This window comes from Populus nigra, chromosome 5 (assembly GCF_951802175.1).
Source record: "Populus nigra chromosome 5, ddPopNigr1.1, whole genome shotgun sequence".
Taxonomy (NCBI): domain Eukaryota; kingdom Viridiplantae; phylum Streptophyta; class Magnoliopsida; order Malpighiales; family Salicaceae; genus Populus; species Populus nigra.
This window is the reverse complement of record NC_084856.1, coordinates 18,846,118-18,872,292: the sequence shown is the minus strand read 5'-3', so window position 1 is coordinate 18,872,292 and position 26,175 is coordinate 18,846,118. Positions and strand designations below refer to the sequence as shown.

The window sequence follows — 26,175 nt, the reverse complement described above, 5'->3', positions numbered from 1 at the left end:
TTTGTTTATGAATATACCATTTCTCTTATGACTTCAGTTCTTATTACAACTCAATAATTCATATTACTGTGCATAGAGAGTATCACTAGGACAATACAGCACTACTGCTTCCATTTGACACATTCCTAACCTACTTCAGTTATAATTAGGAGACTCAATAGGGACATTTACAAATCAATTTCAGCATCTAATCAAAGAGGATAACCCGAGGTTGGCTCAAGAATCTGTAGGCAAGAAAGTGTCCCCGTCCCATAATGTTTCGAGATTGATCAGGTCATCAAACTCAACCATCGCTTCCGAATTGTTTGCCCATTCATACATAGCCTGTAAGATTTACAAATCATAAAACCAATCAGATTATCAAAAATGCGTTTGCTGCATCCCCTTGAAAGCTAATGGTTGTCGTTGATTAAAGCCTTGCATTAAAGAAGGTTTCAATTAGGGATAATTCCAAGGTTACAAACTACCAATTTAGAAATTTTGAACATTTTCCCACTGATTTACATGTCCACAATTCATTTCAATCTTACTCTGCAGAGTGTATGAGGGCTCGAAATTCAAATCATTTCCCATGGTCCCAACCTAGTCCGCTTACCATCAGCTGTTTAACATATTTCTACCAGTAAAAACCTGACTTGGCATAATATACTGAAGAGAAGTTGTTTTAGTGAAACAACTACCCTTCACTGTTGTCTCTAATGCAAACAACTGTCAAGCAACTGCAAGGAAAACAAATAAAATAATAATCCGTTACCTTGGTCTCTTGGATCTCAGCAACAACATTGCGCAGCCTGTGATACTGTTCCCTTGCCTCCGGATGCTGATGCATGGATTTCACCCTTGCAAGGGCTATTTGTGATCTTTCTTCTGTTTGCTTTCTGCCTTCTTTAAGGAAATCATCATCATCATCCTTTGAAGATACAACTTGCATGCTGGAACCCTCAGTAAGTGCTTCAGATTTGAAGCCACGCAAACCGCTTCCTTTTCGTCTCCAACGCAAGATAATTTTATCCAAAATGCCAACAGACCAGATTATCTTCCTATAGTTTTTCCTGACCTGGTGGCCTCGTACATGGGCCTTCACAATAAAGCAATTAGAGTTAGTTTTCAAGAGTTCTATGCTTCATGCAAGGAAATAACTTGTAAGAGAGAGTTGATTGTACATAGAAGTCTAAAATAAGAAAATAGAAACTATAAAATAAAGGGGGCAAGAGCAATAAATGCACCTGAATTTTAACAATTCGCTGCCGAATTATCAAAAATTCTTTTCTACCCTTCCAACCGCGGAACTTGTTCTGAATTCGTATTGCCGCATGAACTGGCTCATCATATTGTCCTGCCTTTTGTGACTTGACTGCAATAAGCGAAAGAGCACGCTCATGTGACATTCCAAATTTATCATCACCGTACTCTTTTAACTGCTTCTTTTGGAAGGACTGAACTCTGAAAACTTGATGAATACGAGCAGCAGCTTGAGTAGCATTACAAACAGCAGCCAATGAATCCTTCAGGGACAGTCCAATTGGTATGTCAGCATCTTTGACTGGAGTTTCATTACAGTCTGAAACTGTCAGTGATGCTGGTATTCCAGAACTTTCAGCAGCATCACCATCCTGCTTTTCCAAATTCAGAGAAGATAGGTGGGCACTCAAAGCAGATTCAGCAAGAAAGCCGGAAATCCCTTTGTGTCCATTAGCAGAAGCTAAGTCCGCAGGTGTTCTGCCTGTGGGATATTTGGGAGTTGGATCTGTTAATGCTCCAGGAGCAGCGCCGAGATGGATTAGGGAAGCAACTGTTCGCTCTCTGATATTTGAGCCAAAGTAGAATAAATGAGTACCAATTCAATAAGCATTTTGAAAAAGGTAACCGACAAGAAATTGTAAGAGCCAATAACTGAGGATGTAACTAGATCCCAGCTAGGATTAAAGCTAGAATTGATGCCACTATAATTAATAATAGCATGCTGTCATTTGCAACATGATATTTGGTGATATCCTAACATCACCAATAATATATACCCCCGTGCATTCTAGGAGGTTTGCTGCCCAGTTTTTATATGAAGGTGGCTTGTTACCCTAGTTAACATTTTTCAGTAGCTTATTTGGTTTTCATATGGTACATTCATCAAGAATTCCTAAGTCCAATAAACTATCATGGTATAGCCCCAGCATGGAATATGAAGTGCAGAGAATGGAAAGGAAGACAAGGAAATGAATAAAAAACTCATTTCTCTCACCTGCCATAAGATGCTGCCCAATGAAGTGCAGTCCATCCATTAACATCGCGGAAATTGACACTTACACCAGCAACTATTGTAGGTTCCAGGGCCCATTCATAGCCAAGAGCAGCTGCAAAATGTAGCACCCCTTGGCCACCCTCATCTAATACACTAGGGCCTTTTCCCCCTTCAGCTACCTTCTGCAAAAGCCATTCATGTAACTGTTCCTTGAGTGCCTTTTGAAGAAGCTGATCCTTTAGTTTTTCTGAGGAAAATCCCTCCAGTGAAGTAAGCTTTAGCATCTGGTCCCATGTTTCATTGCCCTCTTTCAGCAATGAACTGATTTTATTGCTCAATTGGGAAATCTCATCAACATCACTGGAGTCATATTTTGAAGGGAAGGCAGAGCTCAGAGACAACAGTTTTGCTAATCGCATATGAAGATCTTCAGTAGCAATGTTAATATAGTTATAGGTAATATCTTGGACATGGCTATATTCAAATTCGCGCACTTCACTACATGCTACCCTATTCGAACATGTAACATAAAAAGGAACCCTTCCAGCCTTATGCGAAGGAGTAGTGCAACGAAGAATACCATCAGCTATAATCTCTGCTGGAACTTCAACTTCTCCAAACATAATTGACCATTTAAAGTTTTCTGCTTCTTCTCGGCTCTTCAAGAATCTTCCCATGACTAGGACCTGTATAAATTGTACAACAAATGAAAAAAAGAACATAATTATATTAAAATGAAGTGATTTATGAAACTCCAGCAAGGAGTGGTAGCTCAGCTTAGAAATCTCAGCATTCCATTCTATACTCCAGTACCTTGATCTCTGTGCCTGCATATGCCCAGTTGGGTGAGAAATCAATAATGCTAAAGAGTTGGTCCTGGGAGAGAGAAGGACCAAGCGTATATGTGTCCAGGTGTCCATGTGAGGGATTGTCAGCATCAACCACATTTTCACTTTCAGCCGAAATCCAGTATGTCCCAGAACTGGATTGCAAATGTGGCTGATCTACATCTTCAAGTTCTTTGCTCATCCATCGGGTGAAACTATCGAGCTTCTTCAAACCTTCTGTCCTTGAATCATCCAGAATATGCTGTTTCATAGATGTAGAGTAGATGGATTTCCCCTCTAGGGTCATACCATGATCTGAATTTGCAGGCTGTATTTGAAGGTCATTTTGGATATGATTATCATTTTCCTGTGCACAGAAAGGTTCCAAAGTATTGATAAAGTTGCCACTATCAAGTTGTTGATCATGAAACCTAGCAGTGAGATCCGAGTCCAGATGCAACTTTTGATCCAAGGACCACTTTGGCCGATGCGAATACCCACCCTCGATAGTCTGTTTGAAAGGCAAGTTAAAATAAGTGAATCGGAAAAAGAAAAGATAACACATCTTTAATTAACATATAACGAGACAAATGCATTGATTTAATAATTTAATGAACATTTAGGAGGCAAGTAATTCACAACTCAGCTCAACTAAGAATCAATCCCAAATTAGTTGAGGTTGACTACATGGATCTTTCTCCTTCATTCAGTTCTATTATGGGATAAGCTTTTTCTAAACTATTATAACACTAGATACTCTATTAATCAGAATGGGTCACTTCTGGTCTACATATCCCCTGGGTTGACCACGTGGATTTGTCTCCCTCATTCAGTTCTATTACGAGATAAACTTTCTCTAAACTAAGAAGACACAAGATCATTCTTTATTAATCAGCACACGTCATTTCTGGTCTAAGGCCCCCCTGCTTTCTCCTAAAACTTCAATATGATCGATTTTTCTCCCCAGCACATCCATAGGTTGAAGTTAAAAAATGGCAAAAAGAAACAACCATTCTCAACTTCCTAATCTTCCCACAGATGCACTCATTTCTTACTCAGTCTTATCTTGCGTTATGACTCATCAATCTTACAATCACATCCCAGCCATACACATGTATGAAAATTCATCTATTATAGATATCGACATCTGATATGTATGTTATAATCAATTGCATGAGAAGCAATTATGAGATTGAGACTTCTGTATAACCACTCATCAATTTTACTCATGAAGCATATGAATAAAAAATGGCTACCACCATTCTTCCATCCTTGAAGATTCACATAGAAGAGTTTGTCATTCACAAACTACCATTTTATCTGAATTAAATATGTGCTGAAAGGATTTATAACATACAGCAAGGATCACACCGACCTGCCATGCTTCTTGATCAAGTAGGTGACTCCCAATATCCTGACTTCTATCAAAGCTATTGGTAAGAAACTTCTCCAGTATATCTTCTTGCTTAGGGATGACTCCCACCATACCCTGCCTTTTATCAAAGCTATTGGCAAGAAACTTCTCCAGTATATCTTCTTGTTTAGGGATGACTCCCACCGTATCCACTTGTGACAGCAAAGTTGTCTGGAAAGGCACAGATTCAATTCCACGAGAACAATTTTCTAATACATCCTCCCATGATGGTAAGTCAAAGACTTTCTGGGGCTCGGATGCTGGTTCAGTACCTATAGTGTCTTTAGCTGTATCCACTTGGGCAGGTGAGATAAATTCCATCACAGGAACAGCTGGCATTTTTCCTTGATAACCACCTATTAAAATACAAGTATTGTTGTGTAAGTTCTTATGTATTACCTGAAAATATTGGCGCAGTTACTCTAGAAAGATAAAACATCAGAACCAATATACTTGAAAACAGCATGTGATCATAAGGAATAGATGTGCCTGTATCCATTTTCTCCATTGCTGGCCTTTGCACTTCGAGAAAAGAGTGAAATCTGGAACTGGCTTGGTTATTATATCCTGCGGTAAATACCATAGCCACATATGAGAATATGGAAAGCCAAAGCATTTGTCATCCAGAAAGCATTTGTCATCCAGAAAGCTGCAATACATCTTCTAAAGAAACTGACCCAGAAATTCTTGTTACTAGAAACTAATGCACAAGAAATGAAAAAAAAAAGGACCTGATTCAGCATCTTCATATTCTGATGCCAGAGCGCTATTCATGCTTGTCGAATCTGTCGTTCCTGTGGGTACCTGGTAACCATTAGAGTGGAAACTGGAAGAAACAGAAGTTTCCATCTCTGAATTCGGCATCATGTCTTCGGTTTCTTGGGAATAAGGTATAGGCTCTTCATACTCTTTAATGCGGTTAAAATTTGTCCTGGTTCCCTGATGAAATATGAAAATTAAAGCAGTTTAAACCCAATAAGAAGATTGCTAAGTTAATAGAAGATAAACACAAGCTAAAATAAGAGAATTGAGAAAATTTGATGAGGTCAACCTTGTTCCTCTTCTAGACTAAGTGATGCAACACTCATGACATCCGTTTAGGCAATAGCCACAAGACAACAATCATAACATAAGCAACTGTACCAAATTAGAGTAACAAAAATCTGAAAAACATGAATATCAAAACTGAATCGTGATTTTAAGCGTCAAAGACAAGAAATAAGTGCACATAGATTCTCCTGTCAGTACGGTGGTGCAAAAAGATTCTCATGAGCATTTCCAGCATGACATTCAACAGTAGACCTGATGTTTAATTATTTGAGATGGAAAAAATTCCAATCCCATGCGAAGGTATCTTATTAAATAATTTATTTGAGATGGAAAAATCTCCAATCCCATGCAAACTTGCTAAATAATTTCTGTTTACTGTTCCTGCTCTTAAGTCTGAAACACCAATCTACTTGTTTTCATACATGGCTATTGTACATATATTTCAGGTCTAGATTCAGCACTGCAAAAGTGCTACACATATTTATCATCATTTTATCATGCCAAGAATGCATCATAAATTTTTGTTCTTATCCAATGACTGCTATTTTAGTCTGATTCACAAATACACAAACAAATTATCTATTTTCAAAAACCCGTCTAAGGCTCAAATCTAAACATAGATTTATAATTTTAAGTACTCAAAATTCATCTATTAGCTTTTACACCAAAGATACATGATAGTCACTTAATCCTCAGATAAATAGTTATGTTTTCATTGAGTTTGTAAAAGACATCCATTCATTATAAAATGCTTCAATATCACAAAAAAATTTACTAGATACCAATTTAATGAAATGACACTCACAATCCAATGATCAGTTAAGGCATCATTTTCACCAAAAGGATCAAACCCCATGATATTCCTCTCAGAGCTAAAAGTCATCATTATATTCCTATTCCTAACTTAAAAAGGCCAGATGTTGGATCCTCAGAGGTGTGGCCAATCATGTTCACCATTATCCAATACATATTGACATTCTAAATTGTGGAGACAGATTGCTTTCCTTTTCCTTTAATTTTTTTCATTTCTATTCCTTTTTCTAGCATGAGAGGGTTCAGAGTATTGCTGTTGTGAACATAATAATATGGAAAATACAGATACCAACCCATTCAGGTAAAAACCCACGAAAGAAAAAAAGGCTAGGTAATATAAGTATTGGATTCTATCTTTCCCAGCACAACCAAATAAATATTTGACAAAGAATAAAGGCAGCAAAAAGTAGAGTCGTCTTTAAAGCAATCCAACAAAACCAAACCTTTTGGAAGACAGGGTGACAGATTAAAATAACTAAAAAAGACAGAAAATATAGGAGTGGGGAATAAAGAGTTACCTTTACTTCCCGATAATGGACAAGTACAATGTGTGAAAGTTCCCTGCAGTAGAGGTCAACTATGTAAGAAATAGTAGAAGGTCATCTGTCTCAAAAGTGGAATCTAGAAGAAAGAAACCAGCTATTATTTCAAGTGGGCATTTTAAACCAACGAGATCAGCTAAAAAGATCAGGTGGTGGTCAAAACTGTCAAAGGCTTTAGCTAATTTACACTTCACATGAAAGGGCACAAGCATAAAAAGATTTTAAGCATCAAAGCACTATTGTGCAGTATATGTGTGCTAAGAGAGAGAGATGAGTGAAAGTTAAGCATAACAAGAACAAACTTAACTTTCAGGCACAAATAAAGATTTTTTTTGTGTGCGCGCACATTGATAACTTGATATGCATTAGGCCCAAGGTTCTTCAGAAAGTTTGTGACCAAGCCTATAATTTTTTAGAAACACTCACCAAAAGATAAAAAAAATAGTGAAGAATTACATAGCCATGGAACTCATGTGGGTCAATAATTTCCTTAATTGCACAAAAAACTTGAAGCCTTGATTATCATGCCTCTGATTATTGGAACCCCAAATTAGAAAGTGAAATAATAGCAAAATCATATAGTTACATAGTGTTCCAAATAATATAAAATGACAGCTATAATTCAGTGTGGAATCCACATATATCAACACAATCAAGGTAGAACCAGTCCAATCTTCTAAATCTTGCCAATTATGCCACTTTATAAACTATTGCAAGTATGAGACCAGACAAATAGTTTGAAATGCAATCATTTAGATCCAAAAACAAGAGATTGGAATGATCAGAAATGAAAAGATTCAAGAACTCACTCGTCAAGCATCCAATAACTGCGCCTTTGAAAATTTTCATTGTCTTCTCCATGTGCATAATAACAATGCAGAACATCAATGCTTCCAGACTGGAAGAAAATACACTTTTTTCAGTAACTGTGATTTGGAAGAACACAAAAATAAAATATAAATAATGTCTCTGCACCTGAGTAAAATACGTTAGCTAGAAGACAAAGGCATACGCTGAAAGATGCTAGAATTAAAATTTTCCACCTCATATTCTTGATCAGTGCTTATGTCAATAGATAAAATACCTAATATGCTTACCTTAAGCCTCTCGTGTGCTTCTTTCACTGTTTTCCCATCTTTTTTCTTTCTCCAGTTATGGCCATCTTTTCTGAAGTATCTGAGCACTTTGCGATCAAAAAGGAACAATGAACCACCTGAAATTAGAGCCAAGATATGTTTATGACTGCAAATTACCCCGAGGAACTTAATCAAATTGAGGCCTATGTGCCCATAATGGAGAATATATCGCACTAAATGTAAATAAACACTAAAATAGGACAGAAGCACTCACACTACAGATAAGGCTGCTATCTATGAGCTTCTCCTAATGTAAATTACCTAGACCCATTAGTATTCAAACAAGAAAGGGGGAAGAATCCTTATGTGGGAACTCGTCATATAAAAGAAGCCACAGAAACTTGGAACTCAAAACAAATAGAATTGTATATGAAAAGCGACTGGAGTTGAAACAAACAGAGTTTTATTGGATAAGCGAAACTTAAACAAGCTGTTTTATCATTTCCTTTAAAATTTAATAACAAAACAAAAAATCAAAATCAAATCGTTGTTTTAGAATAAATGTGATTGCAATTTAATGTTTCAACTGCTGTAGACCTGTGAGAATGATGTCCAATCTGATGCCCGACAGAAAAGGTTCAAACAAAAGAGAGTAAGAGACCAAAAGGTGAACACATGATTACTGATCTGACAATCACTTTGATCTTAGAAACATAAAGCTACTGCAAATGAATCTATCAAACATATGCCGGTTCTATGGTCTTCCATCCCGTATGACACCTTTATCCTCAGGATCCACCCATTAGGCGAAACGAAAATAATAAAATGAGAGATAGGTCTGAAATGTTGCTTGCAAGACATTATCCTTGGCTCAAAGGCAGTTAGGATTTTTAACGAAACTTGCCACATGGATCACATGCAAAACAAATTTCATTGTAGATTCTCACAAAAGAGCAGAAAATAACTGGAATGAACAAGCTAAAAACAAAAAAGAACTACTGTTATCCCCCTAAAGACAATGCAAGGCAACTGGAGTAAAAGATTCATTGAATGATTTCTCAATGAAGGCAATGTGGTTAAAGTCTTACTTGGAGGCATATGTGCGGGTTCTGGGGCAATACGAAATCTCTGATAATTGCTAAGAATTTCAACTATTTCAGCAGGGCGTAGCCATCGATTCTGTGCTTCTAACAGTATCTGCTGAATATCTGCATTCCAACATAGGAAAATTTTTTGTTCTTTTTAAAAGCACAGCATGAGCAATAACTTTACAACATTTAAGTATTAAAAAGAAGAAGAAAAAAGACAAGAGGAGTGTATAAAGCATGAAAACCAATGCCACCATTGCTAAACTACTTTATTTCACCTTAAGCCTGCATGAGAGAAGAAGTTAGAGACTGATATAGCATGTTGAAACTATATCCTTAGCAATAAAACAGAAATTTCAGTCCAGTTTTTATCATTACTCTGAAATCCAGCTATCAATTGATGATAACATCTTGACTAAAACTTTCCTTCTTTTTCACAAATTCCCCTCAAAATCTCAAAGCCCTCCCCCAGAAGAACATCAAGATTATCACTAGATTCGGTAAATAAATTATCTTTGCTGGACTATTGCACTGGCAAACAAATAATAATGCTTAAAAGCTGTCCCTTTCGTCCTAAAAGTAAGAACTCACTAATAAAAAACCAAGCTTTGAGCCCGGATCACAAACTGAGTCCTACTAATTAATATCTTCTTCTCTTAAACATATACAAGCCAGTCATAAAAAAAAAATGAAATCTTCAAAGAAAAGTTCTACAATACACTATACAAATGAATCCAAAATCAAAATAAAAAAAAAGAAAAAGAAAAGTTGAAACACTCTTACCTAGCTGGTTACCAAGAGGGTAACGTCTAGAGTCAGCCATGATTGATCAGCTCCTCCTTTTCAGTCTCTATCTTTGTTTCTCTGCGATGTCAAATCTTGAAAAGAGGCATTAATTACTGTGTAAAACAAATAATTAGAAGCTATGTCTTTTGATCTAACTTTCTGGGAAGAAATCTGAAGGAAAGAAGTTGAAGAAAGTGAGTTTCTTTATTCTGATTGGAAAATTAAGAAGGAGATGGGAACAGAAGGAGAGGGATCGGGTAGCAGCCAAAATGGAATTTCGGACAGGGAAGGAGGGCAAGGCGAAAGTGCTGAGTGAGTTGAGTCTCCCTTTGACGTGATTTCCGGGATAGTGCTTGTTATGTTTCAAGTGTGAACACTGGACAGAACAATTAACTCTTTGACTTGCCCTTTTATTAACAAGGAAACTTCATTTAATCCTCTAGTATTATTATCAATTTTATCCAAATGTAATTGATGTTGGCAGGATAATGTCGCCATTCATCCCATTAATTGTTATTATTAACAATTAACGTTAACAATTAATAAAAAATTAATGTTTTTACTGTAGCTCTGGTCACAAATCAATATTTTTTATTTTTTTAATAATTAATTTTTAAATAATAATTAAATTTGAATTTTTAGTGTTCGTCTCACTTTCATAATACAGTTTATGAATTTTGTAAGTTGAACCTGTCTATTCAATTATTATTTTTAATTTTTTTTTAATTTTAAATTGATTGAGAATTAGACTTTATAATTTGTTTTATTTGTTTTCTATTAGGTTATTCTATCACCATAACTTAGAAATAGTGCTTAAAGAGTTAACCCGAGTTGATATGGTTTATTTTTTGTGTTTTTTTTATTTTATTTTTCTAATTTTATCATTTAAGACTGAATTAATTATGAATTCAGTTTCGTAGTTTATTGTTATTTATTTTCTATAATAATATATTGGTCTCGTGGTTAGGATTGTGGATTTTGGTATTTTAACCCTGATAAAATCATGTTGTTTTTATTTTTTTTTTCTAAAAGATTATATTGGTCTCATGATTCAGGTCATAAATCATTTAACATTAGATCTGCTTTTTATTAGATTGTCCTCATCTTGTGGCTCAGGTCACGAGTTTACCAGGTTAATCTAGTTTGCTTATTTTTTTCTTTTTTAAATTGATTTTTTTTTCAATTTCATAATTTAATATCGTGTTTGATTGAGAACTATAATTCATGATTTATTTTGATTTACTTTTTATTAGGTTATCTCGACCTCATGACTCAAAAATAATGCCTAACAATTAATCCATATTGACTCCACTCATTTTTTTGTCATTTTTTTAATTAGATTTTTTATGAATTTCATCATTCAATATTTGATCCGACATGATTAATTGAGAATCAAGCTTTGTAATTTATTTTTATTTTCTCTTCATGAGTTATCTTAGTTTCATGACCAGACTCATAAAATTGACAAGTTAATTCGAGTTAAATTATATTATTTTTTTATGTGAGGTTATCTTGGTCTCAAAACTTAGGTCATGGGTTTGAGGATTTGACTCGGGCTGTTTTCTATGTTCTTTTCTTAATTGATTTTTTTAATATCATCCTTTAACACTGGGCTAATTGAGAATTGAACTTTGTAATTTGTTTCGATTTACTTTTTATAGGGTTATCTCGGTCTTATAACTCGAGTTACGAGTTTGACAGGTTAACCCGAGTCGCTTTTTTAGGTTCTTTTTTTAATTTCATCATTCAACATCAGGTTGATTAAGAATTAGGTTTTATAAATTATTTTGATTTACTTTCTATATGGTTATCATATTCTTATAACTCGGATCATATATTTAACATGTTAACCTAAGTCAATCTAATATGTTGTTGTCTTAATATTTTAAAAATTAAATTCTTGAAATTGTTTTAGTCAAAATTTATTTTGACAGGTTATTCTAGATTTTTTTTGGACCCACAAAATCAACCAGGTCACATTGAATTAATTTTTATATGGTTTTAATTTTTTTATACTAAAAAAAATATTAGCAACATTTAAACATTTATTTTTCACATTCAAGAAAAATTGACTCAACTTGCAGCACAGTACAAGAAATGCTCTAGTTAATAATTAATAACAAAATCTAAAAAGCATAGATGTTTCACTATAGAGATCCATATTCAAACATTAATTTTTTCCCATTGAAGATAAACCATATAACTAGTTACTGAGGATAATTTAATGATTTTACACTTAAAATTAAGATTTTTTATACTGGCATGCAAAGACCTTTTTATATTTTTAATTTATCAAACATAATAAAATAATTTAAATATCCTTTTGATTACTATTTTTTTTATTTGAAATAGTTTATAAAATTAATTTCTTTTCAATTTAATCATCCTTCAATTTATTTTATCTCTCATATCTGATTTTTATAGACTTGATCCATGTTCTTTTGATCATTAGAGACTTGATCCATGCTCTTTTGATTATTATTTTTTTATTTTAAATAGTTTATAAAATTAATTCCTTTTCAATTTAATTCTTCTTTATTTATTTTTTATCTCTCGGATTTTGTCTCTATTTTTTTTTTATTATTTGTTTTATTTGAATTAACTTTTACAATTGAATTTTTCTTACGTTTTCATTCTTTTTTTGTTTTTTTATATCAAATTTGATTTTTATTTATTTGATTATTATTTTTTTATCCTGATAAATTTTTTAAATTGATATTTTTTTATTCTATTTTTTAATATTAAATTGATTGAAAATTGAGTTTCTTGATTGAACGTAAGTCTAGAATTTCACATGTTACGAATTCAGAAGATTAACCCAAGTTTAAAATATTTGTCAAGGTTTACTTTTTTTTGTTTTCTTATAAAATCTTTTTTTTTCCAGTTTCAACCTTTAATATTTATTTAATTAGAAATTGAGCTTTTCTAATTTAATTTTTTTTTATTTTCTACATGATTTTTTACTAATTTTAAAAATGACTCAGGTTATCTCAAGTTTTTTCATTTATCATCATCCCTTGTTAAATTTAATTTTTTTAAAAGATATTTAGTTTTTTAATTTAATTTAATTAATTAATTATAAGTATAAAATGCACACTTTATAATATTTTATTTAATTTGATGAAATATAAGCAAGACAAGTCATTAGATTTCATTATTAACCCATTGGCCATCCAAAAAAATTCTCATGACTTAGATTATTTTTTTCCGAGCACATTTTTTTTTTAATTCAGCTTGCTCAGCGTGTACTCCTAGCTAGTTTATTATCTAGCTTGCGTGTAATTGTTAAATGTTTCCGTCCAGGATGCTAAGAAATTATTAGATATACTTGAATCCTTTTTCTCATATAATATACCATAAAATTTATTCAAGAATTTAATTTTAATATAGTAAAATGTGTATAACTCTTGTTATACTGAATAATTTATTTCAATGTGATAAACTAAGCCCCGGTGGTTTTTTTTTTCTTCTATCCATTGCATTATCTTGTATAAAATAAATTTTTATTATGATTTAACATCCTTATACTTTAATATTTTAGATGGAATATTTTAATAGATGGATGGAGGGTAGCATTGTTTAACATTGATTACTTAGTTTCAAGGCAAAATAAATAAACTCAAGAAGTTGGAAACTTAATTGATCATATTAATTAAGGGCTAAATTAAGTTTTTCCCTTTTATTTACTCACCATTCCCTAAAATGCACTTCTTCACCTACCTTCACCCTGCACTGTGTCTGCTATCCGATGCCCATTTTTAGCTGGCGAGGGAGTGTGGAATTAGCAACACAAATAATATTTTATTTAAGTGTTTGTTTTTTTAGTGACACTAGACTTTTAAAAAATGTAAATTTATTTTTTATTTTCAATGAATTTTTTTAATATTTTAAAATTATTTTAATGCACTGATGTTCTTAATATATTTTTAAATAAAAAACAATCATTATCACAAAATCAAACACTACCGTGACATGTTTTGCTGGAGATGTTCGGGAGTAGCGGTTTCCAAGAAAAAAAATATTAAATCAATAATACATATTTTATTTCAAATAAAAATAATATAGATTCCAAGATTGTAAGTATTTAATATTAAGAAAATGTCTAGGTATCATGAATAAATAAAATTTAAGTTGCAGGACCAAAATTTATTTTTTTCACCATACGAGCAGTGATAACTTTTTGCCTCATTGCGGTTTTGCCTGTAATTAAGACCCCCTGGTTTTAATGTTTATAATAACAACGCCGGCGACGAGGAGGAGGATTGAAGCTACATAATATACTTCAATACTGCCAGGTGCTGACTGGGGTAGATTTATTTATTAAGCTGTTTTGACCACCTTGCCAAATACATTTGAGGATAATTGCACTATTAATTAGTACACTCTATTTATTCTCAATCCACGTGAATTTCAATTTTTTTATTTGAGTACATTGATTTTTTAAAAAGAAATCTCAATTAGGTATTTTCATTTGCCTTCTGTTAATTATTTGCACTGGCGTATATGAATTTTACTCTTTTTTTTTAATTCTGATACAGCAACTTTTTTATTGTTTAGATTAGATATTTTAGTCAATTTTTTATTTTTTTAATATGCATTTCTTTTTAATAAAAACAAACAGGGCCTTAAGAGTTATATTGAGAATGACAACGACTTTGTCAAGTAGACAAATTAGTGTCAAACGTTGATAGTAAATGGGTCCAACGATGACGAGCTGCATGATATATTGAACTCTCGAACGTTATTGCCATGTCGTGTCTGGAAATTGAAATTACAAGATTAATAGGTGCAGTTTTGTTGCTCTGAAAGTCAACCCTGTGCTTTTCAACAGAGGGTTTCAATTCTGGAGATCGCAACTGGCAATCCATGAAAAGTCAGCAACAGTTGCAAGATTGATTTCTAATTCCCTTACAGCACAGCCAATGTCTGGAATCTGCGAGTTCATGTCCAATTAATGCTTTCTGCTCCCGTTTTCCTTTGAACTAAACTGGGTTTTTCCCTTGCACTTCTCCTTTAAAAACAGGCAGGAAACTAGTGGATGGTGATTTTCCCTCATGGAGTTGACAAAGATCAGCCTCTTCCAGGTATTTAAGCACCAGAACAGCAGAAATTAATTGTTTGTGCTGCTCGACTTTGAACACTATCTTCATGGATTCTGATGGCTGTGCGTGGACATCACCCCATGCTGTTCATGGCTGCCCAACCACACCACTTGTTTTGAGCCGCTGTCCAAATGACCAGATTTTCTCCTCCTCCCCACTCCCACCTTTTCTGTTGCATAGTCTCTCTCTTTCTATCTCTCAAGAATCTTCCACACATATTTGCACCCATCTAAATATTTTTCCAATCGCGATGATATGCACCGTCCATTTACAAAATATTATTTTTATGATTAAATGATATATTCTCTATAAATACATACTTTTATATGAATTGGTGACACCACCTTTTACAAGGCATTACAATTAATGATGAGTACCAACATATTCATCATTCCTCAAACTCTCTCTCCAAATCTCTAAGCGTTATCATGATTTATAAATATTTAAAATTATCTCCTCAAAATTATCGGGTTAAGTTATAATTTTTATCTCCTCAAAATTATCGGTCTTCAATTAGCATCTGAAAAAAAGCACTAAAAAGAATATTCATTATCACTTGGCATTCCCGAGCTTTTGATATTAGTCTCCATCAAGAAAAAACTTTCTGCAACACCCAACCATCCACATAAAAAGTTCAAATACAACCATCTAGGTGGTGGTGCAGTGATAAGAACTTGGAACCAAGATGTTTGCTCTCTCTGTGGTCTCAGGTTCGAGCCATGTGATTGCTCATATGATAGCTACTGGAGGCTTACATGGTCGTTAACTTCAGGGCCCGTGGAATTAGTCGAGGTGCACGCAAGCTGGTCCAGACACCCACGTTAAACTAAAAAAAAAAAAAAAAGATTCAAATACAAAATCCTAATAAGTTTTATCTCTTTACATAATAATCATGGACATTACATTAATAAATGCCATCTCTTGAAAAAAAATAAAAAGATTAATCTCTAATCAAGTTCTATAAATACCTTAATTTACTAATTAAACTTGAAAGAATCATAATTTTTCCTAACACAATATTTCTCTATATATTTTCTATCTTGATTTATATCTCTCATATACCTACCAATTTAAATATTAAAAAATCTCTCTTTTCACGAGATGCTTATTTTCTCAAGAACAATCGAATCCATAACTAAATCAATCCAATAATCAAGTCCACATCTCTTGACCCGAGATCACAAACTTTAAAAACCTAATATTTTTGTCAAGTCTTTCCACGGCTTCGTCAAATTCGTACACAGAGTAACTTGTTGCATCTGATGGGAAAACCTGCTGGTTCTAGGTCGGTCCCAGATTTATCTCCCGAGAGAATGTTTCATCAAACACTGCAAACTTCAGCTAATTAAGCGAGATTAGATCATTTAAAAAGAAATTGGGAAAAACATCCGCATCAGCAGCCAGCTCCCATAAATCAAAAGTGCCCCTGAATCGATGCATTATGTACATACAGCAGTCAAATCCTGAACTGATTATCTTCGGCACAACGCAATTACAAGTCATAGATTCCCATCTTCCCATTGTTTAAAAATTGTTTTCTAAATTAAACAAGTTAAAGTTTATTTTTTAAAAAATTATTAATTCGAGTTTAACAAAAGTAACTGAAAAGTTACATAGTCGTTAATTTCAGAACTCGTGAAATTAATCGGGATACATAAACTGGCTCGAATATCCATGTTAATAAAAAAAATTATTTTCTAATCCTGAAAAATATAACCTAGTTGATCAGGTTTTAGATTTGTTTTCTAGAAATCATTAGTTTGAGTTCTATAAATTTTAGAATCATTAAAAATTTATATTATTATTAATTTTAAAATATATAAAATTAGTTAAGATAGGCAATCTAATCTTACATCTATATTAATTTTTTTTAACAAAAAACTGTTTTCTTCATGGACGATTTGAATCAAATAATGCAACTTTAAAAAGTAGCTGGAAATGTGTGGCTAAAAAACAGCTGACATTAATCACTCCCGAGCATAATCCATTGAAAGGACGTGTGATTGTGCAAATCAGAAGTTCTCAAGTCACAGGATTGTGTGGTAGGGGCAAATACCATAGAAACTTTTCTGTGTTTCAATCAAAAGTTAAAAAACAACTTAAGGCTACTGTTTAGGAAATTATTTTTCAAATTTTTATATATTTATTTATTATTAAAAAAATTAGTTAATAAAAAATACTTTCTAGTTAAAAAAAAAATTTAGCCTAATTTTTTTAAAAATATTTTCCTGCAAAATTTGGACAAAAACACTTTCTGAAAATTATAAAAAAATTAGAAATATTATATTATTTACTGATCATATCAAATTTGATCTCTAAACTTTTGATTGCTATATATATTTTATTTTGAATATTTATTTTTTAATTTCATCTTTTAAAATTTAATTTTTATATTAATTTTGATCCTCATTTTTATAATTGTTATTTATTTTTCCCTTATTATTTTTTATTGAATTGTTTTATCTATCAAATTTGATCCTCATTCTTTTTATCATTACTTATTTTATTTGAAATAATTTATGAAATGTTAATTATTATTATTTTAATTTATTCATCTTTTTTTTATTTTTTAGATTTGATCTCTATTATTTTGATTATTATTTATTTTATTTGAGATAATTTATGAAATTATATTTTTTTTCAATTTTATTCTCATTCAACTTTTTAATTTGTAAGATTTGTTCCTTATTATTTTAATAAATTTAAGAAAAATAAAATATTAATAAGTTATTTTCCAACTCATTTTCCATGACATAACCAAACACTGAAAAATGCTTTTCAACTTAGTTTTTATTACATTATCAAACATTAAAAAAATAATTCACTTTTCCATTCATTTTCCTAAAATTTATTTTTTTTAAAAAAATATTTTTTAGCAAATAAACATTGCAAAAGTAGTACCATATAAAACCTATAACGATACGTTGAGGTTATATCAATTTATAAATGTGTTTGTCATTACAATAGCTTTTACTGTTATAATTTTTTTTAAAAATTGATTAATTAAGTATTTTTAAAAATATTGTGAAGGTAAAACGTTACCACGCCTTAACACAGTACCAAACAGTGCCGCTTGACGAGCAATGCAGGACAAATCATGGTGGCAAAGACCGACAACCAGTCAAATCGATGGAGTTCTCAAGGAAGATGAGGGCAACTGCTGCTTTATGTTTCGAAAACTGCATCCAACTGTAAACTTTATGGACCATTATAATCTCTCTAAAGTCTAAAGTGTTGTTTCCAGCCCCAAGCAAAGCCTAAAAGCATTTATAAAGTGGGCGGTGGAGATAATTTTCTTTGTATTTATGCCTTCTCCACACAAATTCATGTTTATGCTGTTGGAACAGTGCTTGCTCGATTCCTTGGTCATCCATCCAAAAATTATTTTAAAAAGTTCATTGTAGTAAATGATCTGGCATTCTACAGCGTGGCGTCTATGTGGCAAGTCAAATAAAATACTGTTTTAGTTTAACGTGGATGTCCAAACTAATTTGCGCGTACCTCGACTAATTTCACAGACCCTGAAATTAATGATTATATAAGCCTCCAATGGTCATCATATAAGCAACCACAGGGCTCGAACTTGAAACTATATAAGAAGCAAACCTCTTAATCCTAAATTCTTATCATTAGATCACTATCTAAATGGTTATTCAAATGAAATACTTGCTCACAGAGGATATGTACAGTCATTTCGCACCTGGCCAGTATGGAATTAGAAAACAGTGCTTACTCTTTTCTGTAAAATCAATTTGTTTTGGGCCAAGATGTCTACGAGTTTTCGATGTTGTTCGAGGAAAGCAACGCCACTTCAAAATGTACTTCTCAACTAGCAGCTTTGTAGAGCTTCCTCTGCCAACAAGGAAGCAGATGTGCCTGGATGCTCAATTCATTTGCCAGAACCTCCTTGATTTACAGATGGATTCTTATTCACCATGCGTTGTGGATATAGAGGTTGAGGTGGAAACTATTGCGAAACCCAAATCTGCTGATATAAATGTTCGAAGTACAAAAAACGGAGAACGGATTGAAACCTTCTTGGATGTTCTGTTTTATTGCAGGTGCTTTCTCCTTTACCCTCAACTAGACTTGGGCCAGTTATAGTCGTGATTAGGTTTAATAAATTGATTTTATTTTAATTAGATAGTAAAAAATTAAATATTGATACCAAGCCCAAAAAAAATTGAAAAAAAAACCATAATAACTTTAAAAGAAAAATTTTTGGAATTATAAAATTAGATAAAAAAAAAACTCAGTCTTAATCAACACTTGAGATAACGTACTAGATACGAAACTTGGTTGATAAAAAGCGAGGCAACCCAACCCATATTAACCCATAAAACTCATAACTCATGCCATGATATTGAAATAACCTGACAGGAAAGAAATTGAAGAAAACTATAAAGCTATTTTTTTAAAATAATATCGAATGATGAAATCAGAAAAGAAAATAAGACAAAAAAATATCAACTCACGTTAACATTTCAAATCTATAACTCGAGTTATTAGACTAGAAGCACTACACATGCAAAGACCGTGAAATATAATTGCCAACAAATCAAACATTAAATGATGAAATTGGAGGATTGAATAAATTATAAAAAATAATAAAAAATATAGCAAAATAAAAATAAAGATAAAAGATAAATTAGAGGGTGAAAAAAATTGATTGAAGGGTGAAAAAAAAGTTTTAACAAAAAAATTAAAAAACAAAAAAAAGAGGTTCAAGTTGAAAAAAAAAAACTTTATAAATTTAGATTGAAAGATGAAATTGAAAACCAATAAAAATTATAAAAAAAATCAAGACGATCCAATTAAAAAAATCAAAACTTTATAAAATCAAGAACAAAAATTAAAAACTAAAAAAACAGAAATCGAATTAAAAAATAAAACAAATTAAAAGGTAACTTTAAAGGCCAAACACGAAAACAAAAGAGAGGAGATAAAAAAAAAAAGAAAAAAAAGAAAAAAAGAAAGGATTTCCGCCACCAGACCAGAGGTTGGTTCATGATACATGTCGTGCAAACATGGAGGGTTGTCGAGAGGATTTGAACTTGGCTGTTTGTGGTTAATTTTCATGCTGCTAACACGGTCTAATTCCGATCTCATGTGAGATTCCACAGAGACGATATTTTGTGTGTGCATGAAAGCTTTAAGTTTTAATGCTCTTATCTATTATTAAAAAAACATAAATCTTTGTTCTTTTACTTCACCACTCTATTTATAGTTCTTGTTGTGTTATTCGCTCTGAATTTGTAAAGGGTAAAGGCTGTGAAGCAAGTTCATTGTGAAACAGTCATGGCTTTGAAAAGAAAACCTAACTTGTCTTCCAATCGAAATCTGAGTGCGCTTTGACAAAAACGCAAGGAATTAATTGAAGAAGATCGACGTCGTTCAACTGTCATATATGAACATCTACGAACAGTTCATTTTCCTATACAACAAATTAAAGCAGGAACTGCAGCAACTTCTTATTGATCTGAAAGCACAGCTCCTGTCCAGATTATCATTCGCAGTGTATATATTCTAAGTCAAACTCATTTCCTACATCATAAACAAGTGAAGAATCCCGGATTTGGATTATTGGCACAGGACTCCTAAATCTCCATGCCCAGCAATGTCCCTGTGAAAAACAACACGCTTTCAAAATCTCGAACCAAGATTTGATTGATCATGAACCAAGATTTTTGACAAATAAATGATTAACAGGTCTACAGATCATCAAATTTAAGGATTTCATGGAAAAATGCGTGAAAAACAGTGTTTTTTTCCCCTGACTACTTCGAATTTCTTATGTTTCAATAATCGGCTTCAAGGTTAAGAGTATTTTTGAAGAGGTTATCAAACAAATGAGAACAACATTAGCTTCTTCAATCTAAAAAAAATGGTATTGTTCTTTTTTTTATTTAAAAAATAATATAAAACTTATAAAGGAGAAATATGAATAACTTCTAAAATGTGTTTTTAGTACAAATTTTTTAAAAATGAAAACTAGTTTTTCAATTTTCTAAATAGAAAAATATTCATTTGAGCAAAAAATTTCAATTTTCCTTTTCTAATTACAGTTTTCTTAAAAAAAGTAAAGTATTACTATATTTTTCTTCAATGATTTCATTGGAAAATAAAAAATCCAAATGCAAAAGGATTACACTTTTCTCCTTTACGTATGATTCTGATTGCATATACGGTTATGTTGCCTTACCAACTACTACCTCTCTGTTCTCAATATTTTGAAAACATTTTTTTCCCCTGTTTCATGCTCTCTCACAGTTTTTTTTTTTATATATATATAATTTACAGTGATAAAAATCAAGCCATCATCGAATAATCATCTTAATTTTTTTAAGAAAAATTATATTATATTATAAAACTTGAAGAATAGTTTTATATTGCGCCTTAACATCCAATAAGTAATTGTTTGGTTTCTCGGTGTCTTGCTAGCAAAGCAAGTTCCAGACGACCAAGCCAGAGTACTACACTCATTGGGTTGGCTGCCATCACTGCATAGTGCTGGCTTGAACTATCTTTCTTTCTTCTTCTTTTTTTACGTTAAACTGGGTGCTGGCATGAGTTGCTGCGTGGACTTTTGATGATGATGATGATGATGGGATGTTTTGTTCTTCTTGGATTGAAGACAAACAAAGAGGGTGGCTGGAGGAGGCATGTGAGCGAAGGAGTTGAAATTGAGGACTACTAATGTTGTCTGGATATCAGCTTAATATGGATTTATAAGGAACTTAATGTAATAAAATCTTAACTATAGGAGTTCAAATACAGTATACCACTTGTTGGAACCACAATCCAGAAACAATATTGGTTTTGAGATTTCAACTGGCTATTATACTTGTCTGATTTACTCGTAACGAAATTCGCCAATGATCATATCAACATATATCCATGTCATGAATTTTGTTCCACCAAGATCCAAAGAAACTTTATACAATGAATTCAAAATTTCAAATTACAGCCATCAATTTTCTTGAATCACAAAATGGGTAACCTAGAGATTACCTCCTATTGCAGTTAATATCTGATAATGGTTTTCACAAACATATCAAAGATTTTCCAAAATACAAAAAAGAAGAAAAGAGGAGAGATGTTAAATGGAATATATCTGAACGGTCAATTTTCCTATTCAACAAATAGCAGGAATCTGCAACTACGTCTTATTGATCTGAAATAGCTCAAATAAAAATCATCATTTGTCGGATTTCAATTCAGTTGGTATAACCTGGTATTGAAGGTGCTTCCTTTCCTCGATCTTCCTCAAATCCACTTCTCTAACATGCACAACCCCCTCCTTGCTGCTCTGCCTGGGAAGAATTGACAGTCGGCTTGAGGTTCACATCAACCATGTCTTCCTGTTTTGTGGAAGAAAGGGTTTCCATCCCTGGCAAGGCAGCAGCAATCTTGCGGAATAGAGGCTGCATTTTTTCATTCAGAAATCAGAATACAAACAATAACTAATAAAAAAACTTTAGCTACCTGCACAAGGAGAAATGAAATTATATGTTCACATAAGGCCTTATTTCCCCTAAGATTGGAGCAGCTTGACAATATCAAAACCTTGTGTCTCACTCTCACCTTTATATTAAATCCTGCTTTCGCACTGGTTTCTATAAACATAACTCCAAATTCACGAGCCTTGCCGTCTCCTTCCTCTATTGAAACTTGCCTGTTTGATCACCGAATAACATAATGAAAACAAAAACAAATAACAATAGTTTTGAATTGTTTCAAGCTAAATACAGAAGGCAACTAACAGAGAGGACTATTGACTCCAAGTTCTAAACAAAACAAAGGATCGCAACCAGCAAATTTCTTAATTTTTCAAAAGAGAAAGAGACTAAAAGAATCAAAGAAAAGCTTTCGTCCTCATAAAATTTAAGACGCGCGGCTAGGCATTCATCTTTCACTTCTCAATCACAGAATGTAACAGAAACCAAAATTAACTTCATGAATCGAATAGGCAGCAGTACCATGTAGAACTGCTGATACAGTTCCCCAGTCTTCTCGCTCAAACAAAAATGAGAACAAGAGGACTAGAGTAGAGCATACAAATTAATAAAGATGTTCATATTTCTCTTATGGAAGATGATGCTCGCTTCTCTAATGACATTCCTAGACGCTAAAAAACAGAGTGATCTCACCCACAAGGTGCCACGTAAAAGAACAAAAGCCGAGAGGTCACTCATATCTAAGTAATGTGGATATCAAGCCAAGAAACATCATCCATCATGCTATTCTCATTAGTTAATATCTTACCTCTTATCAACAAGATCGGTTTTGTTTCCAACAAGGACAACAATGACATCACCACCTCGCTCTGTCCGTACCTCCTCAATCCATTTAGAGGTGTTTAAGAATGATTGTCTATCTGCATGGACACAATTCAGCAAGCAATTTAAGAATTACTAATGTTACATGAGTACAACACTAAATATCGCCTTACAGGCAGCGTCCCCTCCCTTCCCCTCCTAAAAGAAGGGTGGAGGTACAAGCACACATGGGAAGATGTTATACAAGAGATCGAGGTTTATTTTCTAATGTACACACTAGAACATATATTTCCAATAAAACCAGAATTCAGTTCTTAAGATAACTCACTAGCTACATCATAGACAATTACAGCTACAGAAGAATCCCGGATGTAGCTCGGTATAAGACTCCTAAATCTCTCTTGACCAGCAGTATCCCTGTGAGTTAACATACACGAAGATTCACAAACTAGAAACCACAAGGAAAAAGAAATATACCATGGAAACAAGATACAAGAGCATTACAGCATGAATCAAGTTCTTTGACAAAGTAACTGAAATGTTGCGTATAATTATAACAGAGTATTTCATGAAAATTCGACTGACACAACACATTGTGCTCAATTCAGACCAAGGTAATAACCCTGTCTTAAAAGGGCATCATCTTGCACAAATTTTTTTCTTTAAAAAACAATGAAACAACGTTGTAGGTCCTCTCCACTCAATTAGCGATGCCAGCCACTACAGCAGCTTGTAAACAGCAATATTGATTATTTAGGGTGTCCATTTCCACGATCATATGCATTACCTTACTACTAATTAATTAATTTCCATAACAAAATCACCGACCACATAATTTTCTCAACCTTATACGCCTGCTAGGTATCGACATGATCTGGTAATCATCGTCTTTCGACTAAAGAATTATGATACAGGTAAAATGAAATGCATTTTCCCCCGATTTCATTATATATATGATAATCTTAATTAACAAAGATAAAATTGAGACAAAGGGGCTCACCAAAGTTGCAACCGAATGGTCCGATCTTCAAGGTACATTGTTTTGGACAAAAAATCAATTCCAATAGTAGCCTACAAATTAACAAAACAAAAAAAATAAGGGATCAAGAATTGAAATCAAGACTAATTAGCGTGCACAGCACGTAAGATTGCTCTTGGAATCCAAACATTGAAATTAATAATGATTAGAAAAGGAAGGAAAGATGGAAGAACCTGATAAGTGGTGTCGAATTTATCATACATAAAGCGAGTGATAATGCTGGTTTTACCAACGGATTGATCGCCAAGGAATACCAGCTTGTATTTCGCCAGAGGGGATACTGTTGCCATTTCTTCTCCTTCTTTCTTCTATTTATCAATATATATCAGATCTGTCTCATCCGATATATATTTATTTTTCCTCCGTGAAACAACTGTTGAGAAAAACGCAACGAAATTACGCAGAAGCGATGGCAGAATGATGCTTCGGTTTATGTGGAGGAGGGAGACTCTTTTAAGGGAATGAAAGAAACCGCCAACCAGGATGGGATGATGCGGCTCAGTCAAACTCAGTTTTTTTGTTGATTGACGTTTATGTCCTCCTTGGAAGACCCACCTACAAGGCTTTTGTTTTTACGCGTTAACAATAGCTGTTAAAATAATTTAAAATCAGTGTAATTATTCATGTTACGCTGTCAGTTTTATTTAAATTTAATGAATAGTATTATTTAATTTTAAAATTTATATTATAAATAAAAACTTAATGTATGCGCATAAGTTAATCTATTTAATTTTTATATAAAAAAAACCCATCACGAAGGTCAAATTATTTTCATAATAAAATATTGAACAAAGAGTATTCAACAAAAATAAATTCAAGAAATTGTCAAGACACAATTATATCAGAAAATAGTTTTTTTTTTTTATGAATCATTTTCAAAAGTTTTTCTCCATAAAACCCACTTCTTTTTTTATATATCTTTTTTCTTATATAAGAACATAATTTTTATTTATAGAATAATTCTTTTAGTGAAGACTTGTTGTGATTTTAAAAGCTAGGTTAAGTAAAAAGGCAAAAACATTATGATTTTTTTTAATAAAGGAATAATTCATTTGAGAAAATTGTATAAAACTACACAGTAGAAAAAATTAGACATTTTATTTTTATTGAATATTCATGACCTTCTTTTTGAATAATAGACATAGTAGTTTCATATATATAAGACTTTAATTTTATTTAAAAGGTATATTGTTATTGTATGATTTTTAAAATATCATTATAATTTTTTTATTTGAAAATAATTTTACTTTAGAATTAAAAAAATTAAGAAAAAAAAGTAGAATGGCCAGGGGAGCATTGTCTAGATGGCCAGGCTTGTGCACTAGTCTTAAAAAGGAATTAAAACGCCCATGCCGAAGTGCCTGCTTTTTTAATATCGGACGAGCAAAATATCATCAGTTTCGGTAGATAATAAATTCCAATAACTAGGGCTTGAGAAATTTTTTACACACACGTGAATTTAATTAATTAATTAATTGATTGAATACAAATAAAAAATTGTAATTAAATTCAATTAAAATAAAAGGTTTGTTCCAAATAGCCTATAAATAATCACAATATATAGCACTCAAAAGGGTTTGGTTAATTGAATGGAACTCCTTCCTTCCTTCGTTGCCTCGGACGCCCTAAAAACAATCTTGTGAAAAGTCTTCTTTCTTATTGGGACGCAAAGTAGTCATTAATTTTATAGTATTTTAGGAAGGATGCCGCTGTGATGATCGGCCGGCTTCTTGGCACAAATTTGACGAACTCTCCCACAGATTTCATTGTTTTGCCTGTTCAAAAGCAATCATCTAATACACGCAATTGACAAGATCAAGCATTGAATTTTAATCTCTTTTTTTTTTTTTTTAAGTTTAGATGAAGCATTCTTTTGTTTGAGCCTTTTTCTCCTTTCCGGCAACGACAATTTATATAAGACTG

General features: G+C 32.6%; 2 protein-coding genes across 3 annotated transcripts; both read right to left on the bottom strand.

The window, feature by feature from the left end:
- On the bottom strand, positions 1-10,223 carry LOC133693772 (calmodulin-binding transcription activator 3-like). Of its 2 annotated transcripts, none has more exons than XM_062115083.1 (13): positions 9,830-10,223; positions 9,047-9,166; positions 7,980-8,095; positions 7,692-7,780; positions 6,859-6,901; positions 5,209-5,416; positions 4,931-5,044; positions 4,439-4,833; positions 3,050-3,574; positions 2,237-2,922; positions 1,227-1,803; positions 755-1,078; positions 1-324 (listed from the first exon to the last, which is right to left on the bottom strand). In XM_062115083.1, the coding sequence occupies exons 1-13, from the start codon at positions 9,867-9,869 to the stop codon at positions 217-219; spliced, it is 3,345 nt and encodes a 1,114-aa protein (XP_061971067.1). In that variant the 5' UTR covers positions 9,870-10,223; the 3' UTR covers positions 1-216. The 2 variants fall into 2 exon arrangements, with proteins under 2 accessions (XP_061971067.1, XP_061971068.1); XM_062115084.1 differs by having other exon boundaries at positions 4,967-5,044.
- An 11,609-nt stretch (positions 10,224-21,832) lies between these two features.
- Positions 21,833-24,720, bottom strand: LOC133694142 (ras-related protein RABH1e). Its single transcript, XM_062115595.1, has 6 exons — positions 24,426-24,720; positions 24,214-24,284; positions 23,542-23,630; positions 23,200-23,311; positions 22,519-22,609; positions 21,833-22,358 (listed from the first exon to the last, which is right to left on the bottom strand). Exons 1-6 carry the CDS (start codon positions 24,540-24,542, stop codon positions 22,215-22,217), a joined length of 624 nt encoding a protein of 207 aa, XP_061971579.1. The 5' UTR covers positions 24,543-24,720; the 3' UTR covers positions 21,833-22,214.
- Between the last annotated feature and the right edge of the window lie 1,455 nt (positions 24,721-26,175).

Coding starts and splice junctions, on each gene's coding strand:
- LOC133694142 (XM_062115595.1), bottom strand. CDS start 24,542: ATGGCAACAGTATCCCCTCTGGCGAAATACAAGCTGGTATTCCTTGGC. Junction 23,631..24,213: donor ACCATTCGGTTGCAACTTTG/GTGAGCCCCTTT, acceptor GTTAACTCACAG/GGATACTGCTGGTCAAGAGA. Junction 22,359..22,518: donor AAGCAGGATTTAATATAAAG/GTGAGAGTGAGA, acceptor GAAAAAATGCAG/CCTCTATTCCGCAAGATTGC.
- LOC133693772 (XM_062115083.1), bottom strand. CDS start 9,869: ATGGCTGACTCTAGACGTTACCCTCTTGGTAACCAGCTAG. Junction 9,167..9,829: donor CCCTCTTGGTAACCAGCTAG/GTAAGAGTGTTT, acceptor GTTGGAATGCAG/ATATTCAGCAGATACTGTTA. Junction 3,575..4,438: donor TTGATCAAGAAGCATGGCAG/GTCGGTGTGATC, acceptor CCTTTCAAACAG/ACTATCGAGGGTGGGTATTC.